The sequence below is a fragment of the Cariama cristata genome, unplaced genomic scaffold (genome assembly GCF_000690535.1).
Source record: "Cariama cristata isolate BGI_N322 unplaced genomic scaffold, ASM69053v1 scaffold1714, whole genome shotgun sequence".
Taxonomy (NCBI): domain Eukaryota; kingdom Metazoa; phylum Chordata; class Aves; order Cariamiformes; family Cariamidae; genus Cariama; species Cariama cristata.
The window spans coordinates 21284-41708 of NW_009614453.1; the positions used below are offsets into that span (position 1 = coordinate 21284).

A 20425-nucleotide genomic window follows, 5' to 3' on the forward strand; every position below is an offset into this window, starting at 1 on the left:
AATCTAATCTAATCTGATGTAGGAATGCAAATCCCAGAGCAACCAGTATAATCCGAACAAGTGCTTGGAGCACTTTGCTGGACTAGGACCTGAAGCCTTTCTTAAGGATGTGTTGGGTCATACTAGGGGTTCTGAACTGCAGCAACATCTAATGTAAGGGAGAGCATGTGTATGCGTATGCATATGCATGTAAGCTATGACATGAAATACCCCCTTTAAGAGCTGGCATGGGCACTCTTAATTTGCAATAAGTATAGCACAGCTTACACCCTATGGAAAATGAATGAAGGGAAGAGGAAGTAGTAGAAAATGCTGAACTATTCTTTAAATAAATCCATGAGTAAATCCTACTCTGCTCTCAAATGGTCCCAAACCATTCCTCTTACTAAAACAAAGACTGATTAAAAAAAATGCTTTCTATTCATGACTAATACATAAACATACATAAAAATCTTAGTCTTACAATACCTCCCATTCAGAGGTAGGTTCCTTGGCCTGCTGGAGGAGTTAATTTCCAATTAACTTTTTTTAAATAAAGCAAAAGAAAAAAAGGCAGCATAAGCAAATCTTCCACCTCAGCAAAAGATAATACTAAGCTTCTGAGATGTATTCAGAATAAAACATTTGATTTATCTCTCCCCTCTCTTCAAACAGTATTACTCTTCTCTCGGAGATGTCTCCAAAATGCCTCTCCCTCCAACCGGTTCCCCATAGCCCCTCCAATACCCCAGAAAAAACACCAAATCAGAAACGCAGTAACACAATATATGGATTTAATATTTCATATGAATAACCCAGTGCTTTGTTTTAATTTTTAAATCATGTTACTTGTTTGTACTGACTGGATGCCAACTTTGTCTCTGGGAAAGCGTGTTACAGAGTATTAGACAATACATCAGACTTTTTTTTTGCAGCATGAACTTTATGACAAGATTAAAAGTATGTTGTAATTTATCACACTGAGCATTACTTACTCAGAAGATAGACTGTCTCTTCTACAAAGTTCCTCTGTTGGCAGATCTCAAGAGCCTTGAATTTAAGGGAAGGAAAAAGAAAGAGAATACAGAGAACTATGTAACACGATATTTTATTGATCACAAATGCTGCAAGAGGTTTAAAGATACTTTTCCATGAAGTTGCATTACTCATTTTGACAATACAGCTCTCTTAATATGCACTGTCAGGTCTTCTGGCATTAATTAAGAGGAGAAACTCCACAGCATTTTTTTAAATTTTACTCCAAGATGAAATAAATCTAGGGATAGGACACATATTTCAGTCTGGATTATGCCAATCTCTACCTTTAAATCCACTTCTTTATTCCAGTTCCAAAAGTTAGTTAATCCAAAAGCATTAATGTTATCTGCTGTCATGACTTGCTTCCTGCAGGTGGACTTATGAGGTCTCTAGTGATGGAGGTCTGCTTGGCATTCATTCATAACACAAGACTGCAGATCTCCTCAGGGTAACCAGAATGGTTTTGGGAGGTAGAGATGCCCTCTAAATTTTGTACCAGTGACCTCCAAGAAGACAATACAAAAATAACCTAGAGCAAATATGAAAGAGCAAGGAGGAAGCATTTCTTGTAAGTTTGGTTTAAAGACCTGAGGGCTAAATACCATGAGCAGTTACAGAATCTGTGTAGAGTTGAAAAATGCTTAGCACAATTACCAAAACTACCAAACTGATTACCGATAAGTTTTCAGTAACAGAAAATTGGCAGGGCTGGTATGCCATAAATGATGCCATGTCTGTTTCCAACTTGGAAGCGGAAAGCAAACTCAAGATTCATAGCATTCCTGTGAAGACAACTGTTCACCAATATGGACTTTCATACTTGGAAATCAACACTATAAATGCATAAAATACAGCTACAGATAAAGATGTAGATAAGACTTAACTTTTCCTTCCATTCTCAAATTATTGCAGATGGGTTACTATGAAGATTAGAGATATGGACAATGAATTTCAGGGTAGAGGTAAGTAAATTACTAAGCAGATACTTCAGGGGAATGAAGCTATGAATAATCCCAGTAAGCTCAGCACAGCTGACAGCCTTTTTTGTCTCCACATAGACGTTAAACTACAAAGTACCAGGTATTCAGTAGTGCTGGATGCTGCAGGTTTCTTGACTGTCCTGCTCCCTCTGGAGGAAACCAGGGAACATTGATACTTCTCTTTCAGTGCCTTTTAGAAAACATTTGCTAAACTGCACTGGAATAAGGACGACTGACTTTTAAAGAACAATAATTATTTCTTCCTGCCGAGTTCATAATTTCTTTAAAGCAGTAAGAAGCGTGAATTTGTTCAAATATGGCTTTTTGAAATTTATACACTGCACTAGAATTCACTTAACAGGAACTGAATATATTGGTAACTGGGAAACACTTGGTCTCCTTTTTATTTCCTTAGAACAAGGATTTATGTGGCAAGAAGCGTTACTATAAGATACGTATGGTAAGAAGTATAATTACAGAATTAGCAGTGACACTAAGTTCAACTAAGTTTTACATAGTCTTGATATCTTAGCTTCTTCCTGAAACACACTAACATTTTAACGTAAGGTTAGAATGACACTTGTTCTAAAATCCTTTTCTCTCACTTTGGTGATTATTGCACCACACCTTCCAAAGTTTCACACGTCTCTGACATATCCTTGTTCACAGTCCATAACTTTAGCAAAGCAGTGTCAGCAATATGGTCGCATCATTTAGACACAGCACTGGATCTGCAATAACTAAAACTAATTTGCTCTGAAAAAAAAAAAGCGCGCAGGTAAGGTTTTATACATAAAACCATGATCACACAAATAATACATAAGGCAAAAATTAAGAGAGAAAAAGAGTTAAAAACAAATAAGCCAACATTGTAGACAAAAGCTTCTGGCTGGAAACCTCTTGGGTTCACTGCCTAAAAAGATCACTGAAACAACCTAGTTTCACACAACAGTTTCAAAGACCAAGCTTGCAATCCTAACAAAGTATTTTCCAAGGGTTCCTGCTGTTGCAAGGTAAAGTTGACAACAGCATGCAAAACAAGAGAGGTGCCAGGAACAGCACTAGCTTTCTTTAGAATGTCAACCATGTAAAATGCAATATTCAATATTACATTTATAACTACTCCACTGGTGTCACCATTATAGCTGCATACAGGGATACATCCTTTCACAAAGTCTGCTCTGCTCAGCCTTTAACAGCAACAAATACAAGTAATAAAATACTGACTCAAAGAGGAAAACTTAAATTTCTATTCAATTCACTTTAATTCAAGCAGTGGAAAAAACCAAGACTGCCCTGCACTTTATTAATTTGACAAGAAAGAGCAAGGAAGGAAAATGTAAAATGGTTAAAAGGTTAAAGAAGGTAGAAACATGGTACTCTGTAAAACCCCAAATCTACTAGTGGAAGTACAAAGACAAACTACTTTTAGTTCTGCTAGTTCAGTGACTGCTACAATCTGTATATTTATTTGAAAAAAAACTTAGGACCTTAGAATACAAAGCTAGAAAAATTCCAGTTACAGCGACTCATTTTTCAAGATCTAACACTGAGTAGTCCTAGATTTGGCAAAATGATTGTTGACTTCTTGCAACCACAACCTGCTGTTCAGTCAAGGCCAGGCACTGACGAGTAGATATGCTGTAGTTACGCATCAAGTGGGAATTCAGAACTTTTGCATTAAAACCCCCCACCGATTCCTGCCCTGTGAGCTGAGAGAGAAAGGTCTCAGCTGTCAGCCAGCTCTGACAACCCAAACCTGGAGGTGATGCTCACAGACTCAAAGGACCTCTCCTTTTGGCAGCAGAGGGCAGTACCAGACAGTTACAAATTCACACCACTACAACCTACAGTCCTAAACGTCGAGGATCTGTGTTTAGTTTGGGAGCTTACCTTCTCTAGCGGGCAGTGCGTGCTGTCTCTGAGAAATGGTAGTAAGTTCGGACGATCGTATTCGGCATAAAGGCTGATCTGTTTCTCATGGTATCGTTGGCCTTTATGGTGGTCTCTTTTGAAAAGCTTGTGCAAATACTAGGAATCAAAAAAAGAGAATCAGAACTCAAAACCACATATACAATATTATTTGTTCTCCGCTATTAAAAAACTCAGCATATTCCTGAGGAAATTAAGAGAACACATACTAAGAGGCACCGAGATTAAATGCTGATAGAAAAGACTATATTTTTCTGAAGTACCCTCATCACAGCAATCTCCAAAACCAGCTCTGTAAAACAGGTTTTCAGCAGTACTTAAGGAACTGTCCTTTAACCTTCAAGGAAACTACTGAATTTTGAATTTTATGGAAAACTTTGGAGAAATATGTCAAATGAAACATTTCAGTTTTCTAGGTATGCTTGACCATTACAGATAACTATAGATCAAATTTTTACCACATGGAATGTTTTCTTTCAGTTTTCTAGATATGCTTGACCATTACAGATAACTAAAGATCAAATTTTTACCACATGGAATGTTTTAGCCAAAGCACCTTGAAGTACAGATACTGTGGCAAAGCTCCTTCCTCCCTAGATGAGCCCAGAAAAGCCTTCAGAATAATTATGAGGGTCACTTTTATCCAAAGGCAAGCAGCCTCCACACTTTGAAACTGATGCATCCCTTCCATGAACTGACAGTCAGTCAGTCATCTTTCCAAAGCTCCTGGGCTGCACGCTTCATACAGCTGCTTCTTATAATCAGATCTCTAACAAATAAACCTGCTCTCCACCAAATCGATGTCCCAAACCCCACCTGTACACAGCAGCAAGTCCAACTTCCCTCCATAACACAGCCCAAGCCCACAGTTACACGTTACGTATTCCACTGACAGCACGTTCAAACCGAAGAGGTGCTTTTGGAATAGCAAGGTGGACCCACAGCCTTAGAGAGAGACTGTAATTCTGCACAAACAAGAACAATCCTGCAGCGTATGGAAGTTACAGATCTAGAAAGAGAAGTGGTTTGCTGTCTCTATGGATCAGCAAAACATGCTTCAGAGTTGCACCCACCATCCAACCCCATTTTTGGAAAAGGGATATAAGCAAGAAGTAACTGACAAGTGTCTGCAATGCTGTAAGGAGTACCTCACAGCACATTAACAAGTAAGTGGTACATTATCAAGTTCTCATAGGTACACATTTTAAAATTATTTCACTATTGTAAAAATGCTATTGCCATGTTAAAAAATGGATTAGCAAAAGTAGCCACTTTGGATCTGATAATTTATGACATTTCAGTGTCATGTGCACTCTGACAGGATAACCACATCTATAAAAGCTATGCCCAGCAAAGAGTTTATTCAGCTCAACTCAAAGCTAACAGAATATATAGAAATATTTACCACGTGCTGTAGCTCAGGCCTGTTTTCTAATTCTTCAACAACTCTGTCAATCTGAAAGAAAACAAATAAAACCCAACCGATGAGCAAATCTCTGACGAACATCACGTTTACAGGACTGAAAGAAGGATGGGTAATACAAGCAAGCATTGGACTGCCATGCCATGACCTTGTTATACTCACGGAAATTTTATCTTCGTTATCCAAAAGCATGTCTACTGCTTTCTAAAGTAAAGAAACAAGAACCCACTTAAGAAACAGGTACACACATTTTCTCACACTCTATATTGTATTATGCTTGTTCACTGATGGGTATCAGATGGATATTGCAGACCTATTCCTTTCAGCAACAGTAATTCAGAGAGCAGTTTGCATAAAATCAGCATTCCTCGACAGCGCAGCATTACAGGAGAACACATCATGTATTCTTCCAGAATACTTCTAAGTTTCCACACTAATAGCAATCAATGATGTGCATTTATATTGCAGGTGAAGTATGTCCATCGAATCATGGGTCACAGAAGGCCACTGCCAAATGATGAAGAAATACTATTTGTCCCATTGCGAAAGGGAACTGCAGGGTGACAGCTGTATAAGAAACACACGACTCAACTTGCCTTACAACTGGATTCCTCCAAACTATCTGCACACTGATACCGTAACACAAGCAGACAAGACTCTAAGTGGAACGGCCACCAGGATTCCAGTTCTGCTTCCTCTTACAAGAGCAAACTTTGCTTCACATTCAAAAAATACAAACCCACAGATTCCTGATATGATTTACTCTATCTAATAAAAAAATAATTATACACTTTTTCCCCCACGCAGTTTAGAATGGGCATACCAAAGATGATCATCTTTGGTACAGAAGGCTCCATATTTTAGCTCCAGTGCTTAAACAACCACCGCACTGAAAAAAGAGCAGATCTACTTGGTTTCCCCCAAGGATCATACCAAAACTCATTTGCTGAGGCTTTATAGCCAGCTCAGAAGAAAGAAGATAGAATTCAGCACAAAATGCACACTTCCTGATTTTTGGAATTTAAGTTAATAACCTTGCAACTTTCAGAAGCAGATTAATTGACTGCAGTGAAAGAAAAGTGGCAAGTACTTTTAATATATGTGTCTCAAATTCACTGCCTCATTTCTTTGGCTTATTAATAGCATTACTGGATTAGAAATGCAGAAAGAGTATCATGGTGAAAGTCTACTTGAGAATCACAACAAGGATCTTGGATCTGGTACTCTTCTCACTGTGAGTGATACTCAGAGGGAAATACAAAGGAAAAAAATCATCCTTGGGTCAATTATTTTGCAGTCTAGGCAAGCATCATCTTCCTTACCTCACAACGTATCCAGGCACAGCGAACACACTCTCTGTCTCAACACTATCTTTAGCTCATTTATTTTTAATCTCTTAAAATACCTCTCGTGGAAAGTGAATACAAAATCATTAAGATCACCATACCTCTGAATCAAAATCCATGAGCAGAACAATTTTGTCTCTGATAGAACTGAAAAGATTGTGCTTGTGGATCAACTGGAAGACATCTTTGTGCCTCAGAGTTAAGTAAATTTCTAGGGCTCTGCCATAGCGCTGGTCATAAGTATACCTGATAAAAAACAATGTTACAATACATGTGATCTCACATATTTAAGTGTAGGAAAATCACCTATGAGGGAAAATATAAATATAGTCTAGGATGTAAAGCTTGTTAGGATGCTACTTGATTTGATAAATATCTAAAAGGTTGCTGTGATTCATTTTTGCTGAAGGGAAATAAAACACTGGGCAATATTAATTTCAAATCTGTTCATATCAGCCACCGCACTTGTGTTCTGACATGTGGTTCTCTGCATTTGCATTTTCTCATTTTCAAACCACAGGGGAAGCCACACAAAAGACTAGATTTTCTGGGTTTGGAAGCTAACTGGAACTTTCTTCAGAGCTAAAAAACATTGTTGTCTTAAAACTTTGGGACAGACTGTAACATAGCAATAGATAGTAGCTCTGCTTTCTTCAAAGCAGCAGTACGGAAAAAACTTAACATGGGAATCACGCTGAGAAAACCAAAGAGCTTTATCCCTGTATGAAGTAGCCCAGAACCACATCAGTTTTGGCACGTTTTCCAGTCACGTATTTCCAGCCACGCATTAAACCTAAATATACTACTTCTGAAATTGTGGGGAAAACCCCCACTATTTTATTTTCCTGGGGGTAATTCTGAAATGCACATCTCACAAAAGAGATTTCCTCTGATGGCATAAAGATGCATGCCAGCTATTTGCTTTGGAAAGAGGAGAAGCAAATCCAATCTTATACTAAACTCTTTGCTTTGATACTCAGCATACACTTTATAAGGAAGGGAAAAGAATTGCTAAGCTGTGCAATCAGCAGAGTAGAGAGCAAAGCAGGTATTTCTGTTAAGAGAGTTAGGCCAATATTTATAAACTATAGTACACTATTTCAAGCTTACTTTTTGTAATAGGAGTTTAAAATTGTACTCACAATTCTGCAAGCGTTCGTAGCAAAGTCCTGTTCTGTGGATCTTTCTTCAGGTGATCCACTACAGCTTGAACTATGATTGTGTTGTTGTAGAGATCTCCAGGCCACTCTTTTATCAGGGTTGCAAACCCCTAAAAGTATAAGAGATTGTAACAGAAACAGAAAGAACTGCCTAAGGAATACTTCAAAACATCAAAGCCTTAGCTAAGCCTCTGAGATGACACCTGCTGTGCTTCACCTTTAAGGCACCTTCACGTGCCCACAAACACGCACAGCGCAGAACACAGATTTTCCTTCTTAGGGCAATGTTATTAAGATTCATGAAGCTGGGTGTCTTTCAGGTGCTGTAGGCTTTGTGCAGCACCTCAACCACTTATGCTACATTAAACAAACTAAAAAGAACAGTATTTATAATAATAAATCTCGCAGTATTTGCATGCTCTGAAGAACATTCTACTTATTCTCTTGAAAACAAAACCAAAATTAATCTTTTTCATCTTTTCATTATCGTGGAATTGTCCATTGATAATCTGTTTCAATACAACAGAATTGTTGTCAGAATTCTACATTTCTGAGGGTGTTTGGCTCGCAATAACTATTACATACGGACATGCCATGCTGCAGTACCTCATAGTCACTCTCCAAAAACTCATGTAGGACCATTTCATAGATCAGAGGTTTCAAAACTGGATCCCGTCTCGGCAAGTAACGACTAATTGCCTAGAGGAACAAAGAAAACAAAGTGTCAGAAGGCGAATGACAAGTAACATCCTGGTACACTGATGATGAAAAAAAGAATTGTTGTGAAACAAAAAAAACAAAGCTCCATGCAAAACATGGCTCTTGGTAAACACTGGAAGCGCTGTATATTCATATTTCTAAGTAGCATCCTGAAGTTATTTATTTTAGGATTGCACTCGTCGGAATTGTATTTCTTATCTGAAAGAATTTTCATTAGGTATCTTACCATCTATCAGTTAGAATTTGCGAATCAGCCATCGCACCAGAAGTCTGAATATTTACTGCTAGTCATTTAGAAAATAAAACCCATGAAAGATCCCTCAAAAGAAGAAAGTTTTCAAAATCCATTTTGTCCAGTCCTCGTCTTGCATCTTGTAAAAAGGTATAAGCATTCATTAGCTGAAAAAAGTGTATTTATGTTTAATGACTTACTGCGAGGTCACTACATTTTATGAAGAGTTCTGCTTTGCCAGCTATTTTTACACACCCAAATGAAAATTAATTTGAGACTACATCTCTCCATGGAAAGGGAGAAGGCAGGTGATCTGTTGCTCTATAGGTGTTAAGGAACTGCATTCTGGCAGGCAGGAGACAAGAACCTGCCAGAATGAATCAGCTCATACCCTGGAATTTCAGCACAGCATCTTATTAGCACTATTATTCCATGCAAGTAGAGGCCAAGGTTATCACCACCTGCCAAAATAAACCCTACTGCTCCCAGCTGTGCTGGGACCCCAGGGTTTGTAGCTGAAGGCCCAACACTGATGAAATTCCTCCAAACACTCAGAGATGTTGCCTGTTGCCCACTAATGGCACATGGTGCAGTATCATTTTGTTAGTCAAGTTGCCTGAACAAAGCAGAAGTAGTAACATCTCACTACATTTTTTTTCTTTGCAGTTTTACAGACAGCAATGACTATTCACAACAAATTCTCCTAGTATTTCAATCAAAACAATTGCCTAAGATACATATTTCAAGTTCCTAAGTTTCATATTTCAAGTCTTCCATCCATAGGTGAAAAAGGAAGTAAAAATAAAAGACCATTAAAAAAAAGCATTAACGACTTTGCAAAAATTAAAAGTTCATTGCCCACAGGAGACCTCTTCTCTCCTCGTGCTGTTTGAACTTGGCCAGTCTTTGAAACGCAGCACGCTGCCAACATCAGCTCCCACCGTCTGTCACAGAATTTAATAGCTAACTCAGGGTACAGTCTTGCCAGCTGCCCTGGGGAATCATATTCCTGACCCCCTCACAAAAAAGCCTCTTCTGACCATAAAGCAAGCAAGCTGGACATGAGCTCGAGACTCAAAAGGCAGATGACATTCTCCAACGGCTGTTTTTATTCCCATTTCTACCTTCCTGCCACCTCCTAAATGAACAGCCTCACCCGACAGGCTTTGCTGCAGCTCTTGGCTCCGGTTCGGCTGCACGGCGAGCTGTGGAGCACCGCAGCTGCCTCGTTGCGTGGGGGCCGGGAAGGAAATCTTTCCTGCCCCAAGTCCCACTGCTTTGAAGGAAAAGCACAACCACCTCCTGCAGTTCGGCCTCGGTGCTCAGCAAAGACTGAGAAGCATCCAAGTTAATTTTAAGCCTAGACACAAAGGTGAACTAAGACCCATGCTGGAAGTTACAAACTCCTCCTATCCTATTTTTAAGCAGTAGTCAAGAAGCAAGGTCAGACAAAAAAAGCTCCAGAATCTGGCTGCCTTGGTATCAATTCCTGAATCACATGGTGAAAGTGACTTTAAATAAAAAAAGGATACTACATACAGAAATATTTTCTTCCTTTGTTTCTTCTTAAGACCTGCTCTCAAACTTTTGATCAATAGGTATAAGGATGGAGTATACACAAGAAAGTCCATATAAAAGTTGACAGGAGATACCCTAAAATACCTCACCAATAAGCCCAAACCACAATTACTTATTCCTCAGAGGGTACCTATGAGATGAAAGAGGCTGTCCAGATAATGCTGCTCTATGCTGTGCCCACCACAGTCAGGTGAAGACTTTCATGTGTCCTCTAGCCAATGTTTTGGTCATGAAAGCATTGCTGCCGCTAGCTGATCATCCTGCACCCCTGCTGAAAGTCACTGCTGTCACAGCAGAGTCGACAGAAGGGAGCATGTCCCTCGTGTCACAACAGCCAGCACTCACAGAGTTTGGCATCTTCCTTTGAATCCACCTTCCTCAGCTGTTTGAGCTGAGACATGGGATTTTACACTGAAGTGACTCCAGCACAAGCACGCATCTCCATCAAGCCACCACTGCTGGAGGAGGAGAGGAGCAGATCTAAAATCTTGAAACCGCCGTAACAAGGTTTGCTAGAGGACATTCACTGAAGACATGAGAGACGTCAAGATACCAAAATGCAGCCTCTGGTAGCCAAACAGGACCTTTTAGTACAGAACACTCAAAAAACCGCTAAACCCACAACCAAACAAACAAGATGCTAAACCCACACGCTTTGACATTGGGGTATCACTAATTAGTCCCTCTTCAGGAAAGACAGTTTAAACCTTTAGTTTTACTGCCACCTTAGTCATTGGCAAATCACATTAGATTGGAAACCACAGATGTCAGGCAAGCACTTATACATAGTCGAAATTCTGTAAGAAAATTCCCTTTCGAAATACACTTTGTCTCCAAATCTCAGAGTCTCCTCATCAGGGCTTAAAGCCATTACAGCCCAGTTACACTATCGTGTTTAATACCCACTGGTTGGGTAAATAGGCAAAAATTCCAAATAGCACACAAGTGACTCCAAGCATTACAAGAACCACTTCGTTTAGATCTGGCTTAACTTAGTTCATGCTTTATGATATTCAGGTATCTTTAGGAACTTGGGAAAAGTTATATGCTATTGAAATAGTAAAATAAGAAAAACATCTTCTAGAACTGCAGCTTGAAGCTGAATAACGTAACACACTGGATCTTATGTTTTTTCTAAGTCCACTTTAAAGGGGCTGAAAACAACCAACTGTTTAGAAAGGCAGTAATTTAGCAGAAATGTTTTTGCCTCAAACCTGTAAATATTTTTATATTTTACAGTCTGGTGGATGACATAAGTGAAGACAAGAAAAGCATCCATTCCAGACACTTGCATCTAAAAAAAAATAAAAATATCAACCCAAAAGGACTAAGAAGCAGTGTATCAAAATTTCACCTGCACTCAGGTCCTTTATTGGATTGAAATAAAGAGACAGAAACATGAGATTTCATCTTCCAAAGTGGCAAAGAGTGCACCGAACCACTAAGAACTCATACAAAAAGCAAGGCTGTTCTTGCACTGGAGTGGCTCTAAAACCAAAGTCAGACATTTCTGAAAACTGTAACACTGAAACATTTTCGCTCTTTGAACAGAATTAAACAGCTCAAAACCAGCAAGGGACTGCATGCTGTGAGATCTTCATAATATGTCCTTTTTGGCTCATTGAGTTTGAATAGGAAGACATAAAAATCAGAAATAAACGTAGACGTGTTACCAAAGGGAGTGTGCATAATGTTTTCTACTGATTTGGCAGTGACAGCGCTATAGCCTTATGTCCTGGGCAATTTATTAACTGAGAATCTCACATTAAACGTGTACTGTTATGGTAGCTGGCTTGCGACCAGGGAAAACACAAGACAGGGCAGACTGCTCCTCTTTCTTGCCACCATTTCTAGCACACAGCATAGGTTGCCCCTGTTGCTTTGCAATTTAACTATTCTTTGACACTGAAAGCTGTGGCTCTGTTGCAAGGGACTTGGATTTTCAGGAAAGGTTGGCACCCACAGAGGCTATTTTCCTTAAGAGTTGGGGTAGGATTTTTCAGAACATACTAGAAGAGAGTGAAAATAAATGGGAAAGATGTATTAAACTCTGAGCATCTTGGTAAGCAAAGGCCTTGGGGGTAGGTCTTTTACTTGGGGGCTGTCAATGAGTTAAAAATAGGTAGCTGAGTACCTGGATGTGCTATGCCTCTAACCCTTTTCTGAGGCTTCTTAACATATACACATCAATCTGAAAGACAACTCTACAAATGGAGATCTGGTGTAGGAATTTCAAGGGCAGCATTGTATCCTGCTACCACACTAGGGCCATTAAATGCAAACCTTTAGATACTTGGTCAAAACAAGTGGCAAATACAGCATGCCAATTACTTCAGCGAAGAGACAGAAATTAACTTACCTTCAGCTGACCTATTTCTTTAAACTTGTAAACTTCAAATTCCCAGAGTTCTGTGTTTTTGCCAAGAATTTTCTGGCACTTTCTGGAAGGAAGATGAAAGAGGAGAGAACAAAAGTAGGTAAGTAGAATAATACAAATGTGACAGCATTACTGCAAGCATTCCTTTCTTCTTTCTCCTCCCTATCAAGACACTTTCAAAGGTGACTTATTTTGGCAACCATCACTTCAAGCAGAGTATGCCAGGTACTCCTCCTTTCAGATCTTACAATTTTGTTGCATCCAAGGGGACTTAACTGCTTACTATGCACTCGCCCTTATTGATTAGGGTCATATCAGCTTTATGAGTGAAGTTTTTAAATCTCTGCTGATAAGATATGCTTATGCATCCATGAAAACAGAAATCTTGGGTAATTTCTGATCCTTACTTTAGATACCCATATTTGACATATTTGTTTATACCCCCATAACCACAAATTATTTTCTGATGATCTTACACGTATTGACACACTAATAAACTTAGATTATCAACATCCAAAGAAAACCTCAGTTTTGAAAAACTAGTTTAACTTTGAAAAATCAAGGCTGACTTTCAAAAATATGTATGCCTCAATTCCAGTTAAACTTCAGAAAGTTTACAGTAACTTTTGGGTCACTACAGGCAAGAAAATGTAGGGCACAGCAATACATCTGTATGTTTTGAAACTTCAGAATCTCCAGAACACATGGAAAATAAACATCACAAAATACTTTAGAATCAGTAATTTGCTTTTGCTTTCCCGCCCCCCCCCGCCCCCCCAGACATACTGTAGTCAAAGAAAATCTTAAATAAGTTACCGAGCAGCCAGGTCATACTCTCCTTTCTCCACTAGGTGATTTATATAGGCTAAGCCAATGTCCTAAAGCGAATAAAAATGAAGAATTAGTTATAATTTTATCAGTTATAACATTTGGAAGTCAACTACTTGACTGTCACAATAACTATCATTCCAGCTGTACACGCTGCTGTTAAGTCAAGCACCAGGCCCTAAGTGGATACCCCGAGTTCTCCTGTAGATGTAGAGCGCACAGAACACTCAATACAAAATACCTGCATAGACCGCTCATGGGTTCAAATTAAGTTGCTCTTTTAAATAATTCTCATAACCTCTCTGATGCTGAGGACTATGCCACCTCTACCTCTTAAGGACTGTTCAGACCATATAGCTGATCATTCAGTGCTTCCACTAGTTATCTCAAAAAGATTAGTTATCTCAAAGTTCTCAAAAAAGCCATTGTATGAGACACTTTCTTTGTCAATACAAAGTTTGCGGGGGGAAAACGTTGGTTGAGAATATAAATCCTAGTGCTGCTCCATAAACTAAAGGAATTACTGAGAATTTAGCCAGATTACTATTTATTGCTACATATTAAGTTCCCCTTCTCAAGGGTTTTTCACACAGGTCAGCTGTACAATTTTTCTGGTAGGTGGCTAATATAGGAAAATTTTGGTGAAACAGCCTTCTGCTGTAATCTCAACAGTGGTGTCAAGGTCAACACAGCCCAGTGTACCCATCGCATAACTTAAGAATCACATCACTAAAAGCACCTATTTCCCCGGGGAGGGGCGGGGAAGCACGCTGTACAATGAAAAAGAAGTCCTTGTTTCCTACAAAAAATGTATTTGGGTCTTCTGAGGCACAACATAAATTTTTTGATCAATATCAAGGATATACTGAGAGGAGCAGAATATGAACATAGGTATCCAACAACTTCAATTGGTTAATCTCCTACAAATTTTTTTTTTTTTTTAAAAAAAGATGTCACACACATACACCAGATTTTAGGATTTCATGCCACTATAGGAACCATCTTTGTATTTTCAACTTCATCATTCTCAAGAATGAAGATTTCTGGCAGCCTCTTTCTCCTGTGGGCCAGCTCCCCAGTGAGCAGAGAAGACAGTACACGGAAAGGAGCTGTGGATCTATGATTGTTTAGGACTCTTGCATTCTGCTCAAGAGATGCAGAAGGGCAGCAATCACTACTGCAACCTAAAAAATCCCCAAGACCACCAGACTAGTCAGGTGGTGCGAGTGTGGTGTCATTGGTCTGATCACTGCTGGGCAGTGAGAGCATAAGTTGTTTCAAATCCCTGTATTGCTACTTAGGGCTTGATGTCAACATTTTTTCCCTCAACACATTCCATGGGTTTTGCATGAGAGACCAAACACTCAACAACTCTGCTTGTGTGTATTCACACTGAATGTCATCCTAGCAGAGCAAATTTCTGCAAACTAAGTGAAAAGCTTGCTCCATTTTTTTTTTCCTCCTACTGTACTGCCAGGACCTCCTTTAAGAATTCTTTACATCTTTTGCAAGGGTCACAGAGCAGCTAAATCATACAAACTCTGTGATAGGTGATGGGATGCCATTAGGTCTTGATTCAACTTCTGAACTACACAAGAAAAGAATTTTTAAGACTTCCTGATATACAGTGTGCATATTATAGCAGTAATCTGGCTAAGAATTAAACACATCTTCTAACACTTTGTACTTAAATACAAACTTCCATTTAAAGAAGCAGCAGTATTAATGAAATACCAATGTGTTCACAAGGAGGTGAACTTAAAACCAAAAAAGAGCTAAAATTAGCAATGCTTTTGTAGCTATTACATTATCTCTCCCCTTTCGTCTTAAAATATCGATACCCTTTGTTGCTCTGCGAAGGGACTATAAACATGGGAAATAAGTACATAGGAGAAAAGGATCTTAACTATGTAAAATAATGAGAATTGAAAAGCAACATAAGAGTGCTAGATGTGAAACTGCAACTGAATTTCAATAGCATTTAAAAGGTCTTCCAATTGCACCTTTTAAACTCCTGCCAAAACCCTGTCACATGTGCAAGGTAAAAGTTAGAGAAATGTGTCACACACCCCCCCATTCTAATATTGCAACACTGTGTTACTTCAAACAACAGCAAATTTAATACAAAAGTAAAAGCAAACAAAAACCCCATCAGCAATCAGAGAAGTGGAATTCTCTTCTTTTTAATGTCAATAGCACCTTCATAAAATCCAGATCCTTTTGTGTTTCACAGACTGACGCTCCTGTTTTGCAGCTGAAACCAAGAAATCGAATGCTAGTTGGAGTATGCCTAACAGCTATTGTGTGGTGCGATACACAACGGGGAATTTACTTGCAGCATCTCACAGCATTCTAAGAGAAACCAGATATTTTGTTTTGAATAGAAGTTTTGAGACTTACCAAAATCTTGTGCTTTTTTATGGTTTTCTGACTGATCTCAGCTGCCATCAAAGCTTCCTATATTCAAAAGGTAGAAAACAGAGATACTAGCCAAATACACAAAACTTTCAATACAGAAAGCTCTAGAACTGCATAAATCAACTATTTTTCAGAGCACGGTGTTTGAAGCACTAGAATTTTTAATGCTATGGTTGGATGAACAGCTTTGAATTCATACTCAAACAAAAGCAGTCAACCAAAGACAAAACTACTTTTGTTTCCATCTGGGTTCACTCCACATTACTATATTAGGATCAAATCGCAAGATTACAACGAAACAGACAATGCAATCGCATTGGATCATTTTCAAATGAGAACCCTTTGCTACCAAAACCTGTGGGAAAAAATCATCAGGAAAGGGGGTAGGGGAAGGCTACCTTTCACTTCCCTAGCGCAAAAGTCTTCTTCGGTCAGACTGATTTATATTTAAGTGTTATTTACCATTCTTCAACTTCTTTCAAATGTACAGAAACAAAGCTGGCACTTTTACAAACAAAATGAAACCTTTAACATACAAATCATAACAAACAAACCCTGAATGGCTTCCATAAAGGCTCACCACAGCTGTCACTTGCAAATTACTGGAGTCTGCAGGGACCAAATGCTGTGATTTACATAAACTGCAAAACTGCACTCATGATAGGAGTTTGCTATTCAGATGCAAAAGCATCCACAAGGATTTAAACAAATCTGCATGAAGAATATCATGACTGCATTAACAAAAGGAATACGTGCTGAATGGTTTTCCCACTTTTTTTTTTTTATAATGGGTGTCCAATAAATAACACGTAAATAAGAATTTGCAAGTTACTTTATGCATTGTAACAAGTGTTTTAAGTCATTAACTGCAGGACATCAGAATCGAGAATACTGGGTGCATGTTGATATTGTCTAGAAGAATTTATTATGTTTTTTTAAGGTGTTTAGATATACATGCTTAAACACACCAATATTTACACAACCAAATACTGAGCTGCTTTTTTCCAAGGGAGCTGTATACCCTTGTTTTTTAATATTGGCTCTGCTTTTTTGTGAGTAACACTACTTTCGGCACCAATGCCTACAGATTAAGCCCATATTGTTTTACTTTTAAAAGCTTCAACACCACAGGTAAGTAACGCTGAGCAACTCACAGTACCGCAACGCAATCTTTTCATTCTATAGTGGAAACAATATAGAATGGGCAAAACCTAGTATTGCCCACCAAGTCCCTTTCCCTTCCCTCTTTAGTTGGGATAGGCCTAGAAAAATAACCACGTAGCTCATTAGTTAACTGTTCCGCTGCTTTAACACTAAAAACCAGCTTTAATAATTTTCAGTGACAGCTAATACATTTCATATCTGATGCTGAAAGCAGATTTCACAGCATCTAATTCAGCTACCTCACTTGGGTGCAATTCAGATGAGTTGTTTCAGTAGGACGACTAATTCTCCAGAGAGATGGAGACATGTATAGTCAGCTCCCACCCTCTACAATCATTTAGTCAGTGACCGTAGGAATAGAAACTATCCAATCTAAATGACATAGCAAAGTTCATCATCCCACTCCAATTTCCAAACCAGGAAAGCCTGAAGGAAGGAATGTTGTAAAAATTACTTCGTATTTCTTCTTTTCAAGAAGCCAGTCAATGTGGTCATCTTGGTCCCGCTCTTTAGCCACAACCACATCTCTTGGGCTGATGATGTAAAAAAGTGATTCACCTTCCGAATACTCTGCAAATGCATACACAGTTTCATTATTATTATATGTTCCTTAAGTAAAGCCATGCTTTTTAGTACACCCTTGAGGGGAATTTAAAAGAGGAGATGCAAGGAAGACAGCAAGGCTACTCCTGCAGCACATGCTTGTTTGGGAAGCTGTATTCTCCAATAAATTAAAACTGGTTTAAATGGCAAAATATCTTTCAAAAAAATCACTACAGCTTATTGCAAATTCTGATTCATCCACTATGTGTAAACTTTATGATGGTTTAGAACACATTATTGTACTTTTAGAGGACTATTACACTACATAGCCTGCAATAAACTTACCCTCCCCATCAAGGTCAAGGCCATCAAAAGCATAAATGATAGATGCCATAACCCCTGGGGACACAGCACATCATTACAGCAATGCATTTGCAATGCTATAAGTTAAGGTTATATGTATAATGCATTTGCTTATACCATAAGCCTTTATTTTTGAGTAAGCCCAAAGTAAAAATGTACTTAAAGGTAAAACCAAACACAGAAGATAACTGTTCAGAATAGTTCAGAACTGTTCAGAACCCAGGAAGAAATATCATCAGTATTTGTAGGTACAGGAAAGAAAACCATCCCCCATCCTTTATCTGTATCTACAATGCATACAACTACACTCCTGAACTGATAAGCAATTCACAAAATAATGCTTGTTTTAAAGCCATCCAAAAAAATTCAGACTTGTCAGATTAACTAGAATATTTATTAAGCATAAAAGTACAACTATGGACATCAACGTTCTGCTTAGGGACAGGTATAAAGAAATCCCAATTCTACTGATAGCAGCAGAGATGTTTCAGAGATCAGGAGGAGATACACTACATTTCTAGTGGCTTAAGGGCATTGATGTACACAGAGAGGCCTGCCAAGCCTATGATTTGAAGCATGCTGCCAGAGAAGATGCTTAAAAATCAGATTCATGGATTTTAAAAGCCAGAAGGAATGTTTCTGTATAACACAGGCTATATAATCTTCACCAAGGAACTCTGCATCAGCTTTCCCATGCATCTTTCTGAACTACAACACATATATCAGAAAACCATCCCATCTTTTTTAAAAGACTCTGGTATATATTGTGCCAGGGCTTAATCTCCCTGCCTGTTACCTAATTAAACCTATCTTGTAGGCTGAACTTGCCAAACTCCAGTTTCTATCCACGACATTTTACCCTTCTGGGGTCTGCTATACACCGACAGCTTTGTCAGTACAGGGAAGCTAAATACCAGTGTGTCCCTTTTAAGTTGATCCAGGTGCATCTTAGTGTTGAAATGACATTTATTCCATCTTTGTCTCTAAAGCAGCTTTTCCAGACACTGTACCACTCATTTCGCTATTCCTGAAGCCCTTTGTGTTCAAAGAGACACAAGAGCTCCTACAGATCACGTGTTGAATACATCTCTATCAAAGATACTGCCTTCCATGACACTGGACATTACATGAGATCTATATTTCTCCCTTCCCCAGTACGTCTGACATAATAGATGGCATTACAAATCATGTTTAAATATACACATTTGTTTTCTTTCATGTGACTGGTTCTTGCGGATTTCCACTTTACACTTCAGTGTCATAAGCAGTTATAGACAGTTATTCAAGGACATGACATAGAAATTAAAAAGGAGCCTGAGTCCTCCCAAATCAAGTCTCTTTTAACTGCATTATGAAAATAAAACAAAACAATATTAAGAACACCTACCTAAATGATAATCTCTACATTCATTTTCCTGAAATCCTCGTACTGTTAGTGCATCAGAAGAGATCTCTTCACAGGACTCAGGCAGGGGTTGTACAATATCCAGTCTAGGCCTTGCACAACACTCCACTTCCTAGAGAAACACCAACATCTTAGTTGCATCCTACACGATTTACCTTAGCAATGCCAACTGACTGTCATCTACAAACAAGGCTGAAATTCAACAGCTGCAAATATTCCCAAAGGTCCAGTACTTTGCACTGGGTACTCGGTTGTGAACCATAAAAGTTGCAAAGTTGTGCCCTACAGAGTAGCTCTAATCACATCTGAAACACAAAGGAAAGATAGTCCTATTCTTGGTTTGCTTCCCTTGAACAGATCAGCGCAGAGAAGACACAGGCCTAACTCTTCCCCTGACTTTGGTCACACAAGTGTTCAGGGGCATCACAGATGATCACCAACTATTGCGTTCAACAAGCAACAGAACAATTTAAGACACATTTGCAGCTGGGCTTAGGCCCCAAAGGATAGAGCTCCATGAATCAATGATATTCTGATACCAAGATGAATCTGGTTTTTTTTTTAAGCTGGTGTTCAAGTTTGCACTTTTAAGTGTCCAGCAACAGTAGAGAAAAAATTAATCTAAGAATAATTTAAAACTCTTGCTGTGCTGATGATCTTAAAGTAACGTGAACTTTCAAGTGCAATATAGGTGATTACGGTAAGATAACATCACGGATTTTCATCTTCTATCCAAGGGAAAATGCTCTCTTCAACTAGCTGTATTTTTAATTAAGTCAAGGTTCAGGACCGTCCCTTACTTTCTACTTTTGGCTGTGAATTATAACAAAATACAGAATGAAAGAGCAAGGAGACATACAAAGTGGAATTGCACAGCTCTAGCCTACCCATTCAGCAGCACTACCAGTCGGGTCTTTTCTCAATCGAACTGTTCCAGTA

At 38.7% G+C, this 20425-nt stretch overlaps 1 protein-coding gene across 1 annotated transcript in view; it reads right to left on the reverse strand.

Moving 5' to 3' along the window:
• Positions 1 to 19598, reverse strand: part of VPS41 (vacuolar protein sorting 41 homolog (S. cerevisiae)) — a gene marked incomplete at its 5' end in the record, with an annotated part of 32627 nt that extends 13029 nt beyond the window's left edge. Inside the window, 12 exons of the mRNA XM_009699396.1 lie at positions 975 to 1029; positions 3891 to 4028; positions 5335 to 5385; positions 5515 to 5556; positions 6800 to 6944; positions 7841 to 7968; positions 8465 to 8557; positions 12748 to 12829; positions 13582 to 13643; positions 15994 to 16050; positions 17630 to 17745; positions 19469 to 19598. Of these exons, the coding sequence (XP_009697698.1) occupies positions 975 to 1029; positions 3891 to 4028; positions 5335 to 5385; positions 5515 to 5556; positions 6800 to 6944; positions 7841 to 7968; positions 8465 to 8557; positions 12748 to 12829; positions 13582 to 13643; positions 15994 to 16050; positions 17630 to 17745; positions 19469 to 19598 (1099 nt within the window). The remainder of the gene's footprint in view (positions 1 to 974; positions 1030 to 3890; positions 4029 to 5334; positions 5386 to 5514; positions 5557 to 6799; positions 6945 to 7840; positions 7969 to 8464; positions 8558 to 12747; positions 12830 to 13581; positions 13644 to 15993; positions 16051 to 17629; positions 17746 to 19468) is intronic.
• Between the last annotated feature and the right edge of the window lie 827 nt (positions 19599 to 20425).